The sequence below is a fragment of the Muscardinus avellanarius genome (assembly GCF_963383645.1).
Source record: "Muscardinus avellanarius genome assembly, chromosome: 12".
NCBI lineage: Eukaryota > Metazoa > Chordata > Mammalia > Rodentia > Gliridae > Muscardinus > Muscardinus avellanarius.
This window is the reverse complement of record NC_137798.1, coordinates 55,288,357-55,296,904: the sequence shown is the minus strand read 5'-3', so window position 1 is coordinate 55,296,904 and position 8,548 is coordinate 55,288,357. Positions and strand designations below refer to the sequence as shown.

Sequence of the window (8,548 nt, the reverse complement as noted above, 5' to 3'; positions counted from 1 at the left end):
AATGTAGCCGGGCGTGGTGGCGCATGCTTGTAATCCCGGCATTCGGGAGGCTGAGATAGGAGGAACTGGGTTCACGGCCAGCCTCAGCTACTTAGTGAGGCCCTCTGTAACTTAGTGAGACCCTGTTTCAAAATAAAGAATAAAAAATAGGGCTGGAGGTGTAGCTCAGAGGTAGAATGCCCCTTAGTTCCATCCTTACTACTGAAAAAAAAAAAAAAGATTTAATATACATAATTTTTTGCAACCTCCGAGCTATACCCGCTGCCCTATTTCTTATTCTTTTAATTTGAAACAGGTTCTCACTAAGTTGCAGAGGGCCTCACTAAATAGCTAAGGCTGTCCGCAAACCGAGATCCTACAGTTTCAGCCTCCCAAATGCTGGGATTACAAGCATGTGCCACCATGCCCGGCTAATATACATAATTTTTTTTTCTTTTTTTTGCAGGTCTGGGGATGGAACCCAGGGGCATTCTACCTCTGAACTACACCCCCTGCCCTATTATTTATTGTTTATTTTGAAACTGGGTCTCATTGAGTTGCAGAGGGCCTCACTAAGTAGCTGAAGCTGTCCGTGAACCACGATCCTCCGGTCTCAGCCTCCCGAATGCTGGGATTATAAGCGTGCGCCACCACGCCCGGCTTATAATTTCTTATGTTGATCTTAGTAACTTTAGTGAGTCACAACTGAATATTCTTTTTTTTTTTTTTCAGTACTGAGGATTGAACTCAGAACCATTTTACCTCTGAGCTACATCCCCAGCCCTTCTTGTATTCTTTATTTTTTATTTTTGTGGTACTGGGGGTTGAACCTAGTGGCATTACACCTCTAAGCTATACCCCCAACCCTATTTTTTTAGTCTTTTTGTTTTTGAAACAGGGTCTCACTGAGTTGCAAAGGGCCTCGCTAAGTAGCTGAGGCTGTCCATGAACCGCAATCCTTCGGTCTCAGCCTCCTGAATGCTGGGATTACAAGTGTGCGCCACAATGTCCGGTTATTCTTTATTTTTGAAACAAACATGATCTCTGAAGTACTGGTATTACAAGCGTACACCACCATGCTTGGCTTGAATATTTTATACATATGATAAACTCTCCACTTTTAAAATGTCATGATATAGCCGGGCGTGGTGGCGCACGCTTGTAATCCCAGCATTCAGGAGGCTGAGACCGGAGGATCGCAGTTCATGGACAGCCTCAGCTACTTAGTGAGACCCTGTTTCAAAAAAAAGAATAAAAAATAGGGCAGGGGTGTAGCTCAGAGGTCAAATGCCCCTGGGTTCCATCCCCAAACCCGCAAAAAAAAAAAAAAAAAAAAAGAGTCACAATATGATATTTTTATAGTTTTGATGATTATATATTTATTGCTATTAAGGAGCAACTTCAAATGATCCTTCATTATGAAATAAGACACAATGATTATTATTATTTTACTTCAAGTGTAATTTTAGTTCCATAGATGGCAGTGATGTCTTAAAGACTTGGACAAGATTTTCTCTATCTTTTATTCCAGGAAGATCACTTAAGAACAAATATTTGAGGTTTCTGCAAATAGAGAAAGAAAAAAAGTCACTTCAATTTGGCCTTTACTTTTATAGCTTTAAAAATGAGCTCAATTTATTGACTTGTAGGAATAATTACATATAGGATATGTTTCTATCACCCTATACCTTCAAAATGACTTTTAGAGCAGTAGCCTTAGATTGCTACTTTAAATGAAACTAATGCTAGGAACTAAGCTAGTCCTTGAAAACTATAATTGTCATCTGGGTGCAGTGATGCACACCTGTAATCCCAGTACTTGGGAGGCTGAGATAAGAGAATCAATCACAGGTTCAAGTCCAGCTTTAGCAATTTAGTAAGACCATTAGCAACTTAATGGGACCCTGCCACAAAAATAAAAGGCCTGGGGGTATAACTCAGAGAAAGAAAATGCTTGGGTTCAATCCATAGTACCAAAAACAAAACCTACAATTGTCATTAATTTTATCAATAATTTTAGCTGAATTTAAATTACATACGATGTAAAATAGCATAGATATCTTTGTGTGTGAAATATAAATCTTAAGCCATTAAGCTGGGTGTGATGGCACACATTGTAATCCCTGCGCTTGGGAGGCTGAGACAGGAGGATCACACAGGTTCAAAGCCAGCCTCAGCTACTTAGTGAGGCTCTCAGCATCTTAGTGAGACCCTGTTTCCAAATAAAGTATAAAAAATAGGTCTGGGAGTATACCCTGGAGGTAGAAAAGCCTCTGGGTTCCACCCCCAGTACCACACACACACACACACACACACACACACACAAATTATATATCTTAACCCAAAATAAAAAAATTGGGAAAGTTCTTAAAAGTACTCAAGTTCTTATTAGAAGATAAAGTTTTCTAGCCTCAACTTGTATAAGAAATTAAAAATCAATTACTTTCATCTCTAATTTTAAAACTTCTCAAACTTTCTATGATACTAAGGATACTGAAAATCATTATATATTAAAGCAGAACTACTAAGTTTAGAATATGAATTAAAATATAATATAAATAAGATGTAATATAAATATAATATAAACTAAAAAAACAATTTTTTAGCTGGGCATGGTAGCACACATTTATAATCCTAGTACCTAGGTGGCTGTGACAGTAGGGTCGCAGGTTAGAACTCAGCCTCGGCTATTTAGTGAGTCTCTTAACAATTTAGTGAGGCCCTGTTTCAAAACAAAACAAAACAATGTGCAATGTGCTAGGGGTATACCTTGGAGGTAGAATACCCCTGAGTTGAGCCTCTGGCACAAAAAGAAAAAAGAAAAAAATGGATTTGTGTATATATGTTACTTAAAGATTGAACCCAGGGACACGTTCCACTCAGTTACACCTCCAGCCCTTTTTATTTATTTTAAATCTTGAAATGAGAGCCAGACATGGTGGCACACACTTGTAATCTCAGCGCTTGGGAGGGTGAGACAGGAGGATCACACAGGTTCGAAGCCAGCCTCGCTACTTAAGTGAGGCTCTCAGCAACTTAGTGAGACCCTGTTTCCAATAAAGTATAAAATAGCACTGGAAGTATAGCCCGGAGGTAGAAAAGCCCCTGGGTTCCACCCTCAGTACCACCAAAAATATAAATAAACAGATAAATCTTGAAATGGGGTCTCACTAAGCTGCTTAAGGCTGGCTTCAAACTTGCCATCCTCTTCCCAGCCTCCAAGTGCTGGGATTAAAGGCATGTACCACCAGGCCTGGCTGTAAAATAGGAATTTGATTAGACAAATTTATATTTTTTATTCACCATTCTGATAAGACTCAGAATCCAACAATTTTAGAATTAAACATATCTTGCTTATATTATTTTTGCATTTGGGATGGGGCGACTTGTCCCAGGCCAGGCCATGGGTCTGGGTGATGGCAGAAGAGGATGTGAGATAGCTTTCCTTCTGTTTTTTCCTTCTGTTTTTTTTTTCCTTTCTTTTTTTTTTTTTGTACTGGGGGTTGAACATGGAGCATTCTACTTCCAAGCTACATCCCAGTCTTTTTTATTTTTTGTTTTGATACAGGGTCTCACTAAATTGCTGAGGCTAGCCTTGAATCGTGAGCCTTCTGTCTCAGCCTCCCAAGTACTGGAAATACAACTGTGCCACTTGCCTATCCAGAACAGTGTTCTTTTCTTTTCTTTTCTTTCTTTTTTCTTTTGGTATTGGGCATTGAACCTAGGACCATTCTATTTCTGAGCCCTTTATTTTTTATTTTGAAACAGGGTCTTGCTAAATTGCTGTGGCTGGCCTCGAACTCATGATCCACCTGTCTCAGTCTCTTAAATACTGGGTTTACAGGCATGTGCCACTATGTTCAACATGGGACAGCTTTCTTAAATAAATGCAAAAATATTTTTTGTATGTGTTTGTGTGGTCCTGGGGATTGAGGCAAGGGCTATTCTACTTCCAAGCTACACTCCCAGCCCCAGTTTATTTTTGTTTTTGAAACAGGGTCTTGTTAGGTTGATCCAAGTCTCACTACTTATTGAGGCTATCCTTGAACTTGCCATCTCCTGTCTTAGCTTCCCAAGTACTGGGATTAAAAGTGTTTGCCACCATACCTAGTTGAAGCATACTTTTGAAATTTATTAGCCGGGTGTGGTGTTGCACGCTTCTAATCCCAGCATTTGGGAGGCTGAGACGGGAGGATCATGGTTCACGGACAGCCTACTTAGTGAGGCTCTCTGCAACTCAGTGAGAACCTGTTTCAAAATAAAAGAATAAAAATAGGGCAGGAGGTGTAGCTCAGACGTCAAATGCCTCTGAGTTCCATCCCCAGACCCGTAAAAAAAAAAAAAAAAAAAAAAAAGGAAATTTATTATAGTGTCAGGAGCTCCAAAGACAGAAAGGTAAATATTTTGAGGTTTTTTTTTTTTCCCCCTCAAGCAACTAAATTAAAGACTTAAGTGCTAACTGGTATATACAAATGTCAGAAGAGTACCAAAAACATGGGGAAAATAGCTTTAAAAGATGGAGAGGAAGCATACTAGGTAATGCTTATTGAGAACTTACTGTGGCAGGTACCTTGCTAAGTGTTTCATGTAGATTTGTTTTGTTTAGGAATGAGCTACCATGTCCAGCTGCTTTATGTAGCTTTAATTTGAAAAAATACACCCCTTAAGCCAGGTATGGTAGTACATGCTTGTAATCCCAGTACTTGGGAGGCTGAGACAGAAGGATTGCAGGTTCTTGGCCAGGCTCAGCTACTTAGTGAGGCCCTGTTTCAAAATAAAGAATAAAATATCTGGCTGGAGCCGGGCATGGTAGCACAGGCTTCGCGGACAGCCTCAGCTACTTAGTGAGGCCCTCTGCAACTCAGTGAGACCCAGTTTCAAAATAAAGAATAATAATAAATTAAAAAAAGGGCAGGGGATATAGCTCGGAGGTTGAATACCCCTGGGTTCCATCCCCAAACCCGTAAAAAAAAGAAAAAACACCTCTTGAAAAATGTAGTGTCAGCCAGGCATGGAGGCGCACACCTGTATTTCTAGTACTTGGGAGGTTGAGACAGGAGGATATTAGGTTTGAGGCCAGCCTTAGGAATTTAGCGAAACTCTCAGCAACTCAGTGAGTCCCTGTTTCAAAATAATAAATAAAAAGGGGGTGTAGCTTGGATGTAAAATCCCCTGAGTTAAATCCCTAATACCATACACAATAAAAAAAATAGAACCTTAACAGTTTTAAAATATTGTAGAAGAAAATGAAGTATTTTTTTCATATTTTTTGGAACTTAAACAAAAAGATACTACCCCTCAAGTGTTTTAAGTTCTGATTAATTCACCTTATCATTATCAAGTTTCCATATGGCTTTGACTACCTACCTTAAATGGCGCAAAGCAATGATGCCTTTATCTGTGATATTCCCGCAGGAAATTATTTCCATTTCCAATAGGCTTTTCTGTAACTTTTCAAATTGACTGAGCCTCTGCAAACAGCCATCCTCAATATAGTGACACTTGCATAGTGTTATTTTTTCAACATGTTCTAGGCCCTCTGGGGAGGGAAAAATGTACAGTTCAGGAATGTGCTGCACCATTCAGATGTCTGTCTTGGTTTGCCTAGGACTGTTCTGACTGCAGGAGTGAAAGTCCTATCAAAACTGAAATGACTTTTCACTCTATTCACCATCCAAGGTCTTCACTACACGGGATGTGCCGATGGACAGGCCACGGTGCAAGCCGATGCCCACACACTGGAGCACAGAAATGTCCACGTGAGCAGAAGCTATGTGGGCATAATTAGTCTTGCGTTATTGAGGACTTCTCAATGACAGAAATTTTACAAAGATGGTTTGACACACAAAGTTTTGAAGTAAAGTCAATAAAGGAACATAGAGACAAATGTAGGGGAAAGGTGTGTGAAACTTCTATTTACTTTGAAAATAAATACCAAACATAAGAAAAAGCAAAGTTAGCTGTACTGACATGGGCAAAGAGGACACAGCTGTGACTATAACAGTGATTCAATTGCAAGAGAGATGATCAAGTCAAACTACCTGCTTCCTGTAAACAAAATAACAGGGCGGTTACCCATGTGATCAAATCCAATGTTCATGACACAAGAGTTGGTGGCATCGATCGCCTGAATCTTGTACTTGTTTAGAGGGCCTGTTGGGAGGTTGTTGTAGTCCTTCTGCCACCTCTCCTGGCCCTGGTAGCGCACTGTGGCCCCACAGCGCAGGAGCCATTCAGACGCTGCCCTGTCGGGGCCGACCTCTTTGATGCGTTCATAATCCACTCTGATGGCAAGGGAAAAGACAGTTTGCTCTTTTAAAGAACAGCAACAAATTGTCATTTCAAATGGCTGAGGAGGGAGATGAAAATAAAAACAACCATTGCTCCAATTATTTTGCTTTTATTTCTGTCTCCAGGTAAACTGCCAAGGCAAACTGTGTTAGGATTTTCAGGTGCTGGGGATCAAACCTAGGTCTTCACATGCAAGGCAAGCACTCTACCACTAGGTTATACCCCCAGTTCCAAGGCTTTATTTATTTTTTATTTTTTGGTACTGGGGATTGAATACAGAGCATTCTACCTCTGAGATACACTCCCAGCCCTTTTCATTTTTTTGTTCGAAACAGGGTCTAGCTAAGTTGCTGAGGCTGACTTCTAACCTGTGATCCTCCTGCCTCAGCCTCCCAAACACTGGAATTACAGGTGTGCACCACCATGTCCAGATCCAACATATATTATTTATATGTTTACCAGGCAGGCTGGGGCTTCATTGATTCATATGTAGCACAATGCTTGATACCAGAAATACTTAGTAACTATGTAGTATTAAGTAAATTCTTATGATTGGTTAGCATTTTTAGCAATGATCAAATTAAATAAGGAATAATTTTGAATCAATTTTCAAATTAATGAATATCACTTAAGATATTCATTAATTATTATTTATTATTTCAAATTAATGAATATCTTAAGTGATATTCATTAATTTCTACATATGCTTTTTTTCCTCTAGCAACAAATCATGCTATATTAAGCAGTTAGAAGGTGAGTTACATCAGCTTCAAAATAGTATTTATTAGCCATGCGTGGTGGGGCATGCTTGTAATCCCAGTACTTGGGAGGCTGAGACAGGAGAATCACATGTTCCCTGCCAGCTTCAGCTACTTAGTAAGGTCCTCCATAATTTAGAGAAACCTTGTTTCAAAATAAAGAATAAAAATAGGGCTGGGGGTGTTGCTTGGAGGTAAAATCTCCTGGGTTCAATCCCTAGTACTAAAAAAAAAAAAAAGGTATTAATTTAAATTTTTTCTGGTACTAGGGATGGAACCCAGGGGCATTCTACCTCTAAGCTACACCCTCAGACCTTTTATTTTTGAAACACTGACTTGTAGTTTGCTGAGAGTCTTGCTGGTTGCTGAGGATCTTCTAATCTGTAACCCTCCGGTCTCAGCCTCCCAAGTACTAGAAGTACAGGCAGGTACCACCATATCTGGCTCAAAATGGTATTTATAAGCATACCAGCCACTTCCTTTCTTTTTTCTTTTTTGTGGTTCTGGTGCTTGAACCCATGGAATTCTACCTCTGAGCTACATCCCCAGGCCTTTTTATTTTTTTGAAACGGGGTCTTGATAGGTTGTTGAGAGTCTCATTACTTGCCGAGGCTGGCTGAGAACCTGAAATTTTCCTGTCTCAGTCTCCCAAGTACTGGGATTACAAGGGTATGTCACCACACTGGGGTCCGGCTTCTCAATTTTTAAAAGAATTAGAATTCCTCTGATAGTATTCAAAAAGCTAATATTTCTTAAGAAACTATAGAATGAAATATTCAAAGTTACATTTATTAAGTTTTTCTGATTATAAATAACAAATATTCATTTCAGAAAACCTGATAGGCATCAAAAGAACAAATAATTAAAAAAACTTATATTCTGTAACAGCTGCAATTCATATCCTGTAATCCATTCTTCGGGTCTTTTCTTTCTCTTTGTCTCTGTTTTATTGGTCAACCATTTAAGGCTCATACATTGTTCCAAAAAAAAAAAAATTGGAATGGAAAGTAACCAAACTAGCTGTTGAGAGCTCATCCAGCTGTAATAAACTGCACATTTCTTTACTTAAGCTAGAGTAACTTACTTGTTAAACACTGTATTCAGCCAGGCCCAGAAGTATCTGGAGTCACATGACCATGGGAGTTTCTTTAGGCCGCACAACTGCTGGGGAATTCTTCCAAACAGCATCATTTGATCTAGACACACAAAACAGTTCCCTCATTAGATAATCAACTGGCAACCAGAGTCCTGTTCACACAATAACTTGCTTTCCAACTTCAGAGTCAATACTCTTGCGCCAATAAAGCTGACAATTCGCTTGCTGCTCAGCATTTACGGAGCAAGCCACTCCTGCCTCTGGTTCTCGGTTTACTTCTTTGTTTCTTTTTGCTGCAAAAATGGGGGGTAGGCCTGGACTGTGTCTAAGGATCCTTTCAGGAAGAACAGTAAGGTCCACTGTTGAAGCCTCGACGGGATTCTTCTGCAGTGTCGCCACCTAGTGTCCATTCAGGCAGCACAAC

At 39.7% G+C, this 8,548-nt stretch overlaps 1 protein-coding gene across 1 annotated transcript; it reads right to left on the bottom strand.

Moving 5' to 3' along the window:
* Nucleotides 1–1,427: 1,427 nt before the first annotated feature.
* DMAC2L (distal membrane arm assembly component 2 like) lies at nt 1,428–8,219 on the bottom strand (the record flags this gene model as incomplete). Its single annotated transcript, XM_080706763.1, has 4 exons — nt 1,428–1,542; nt 5,347–5,518; nt 6,055–6,263; nt 8,113–8,219. The coding sequence occupies 4 exons, from the start codon at nt 8,217–8,219 to the stop codon at nt 1,428–1,430; spliced, it is 603 nt and encodes a 200-aa protein (XP_080562889.1).
* Between the last annotated feature and the right edge of the window lie 329 nt (nt 8,220–8,548).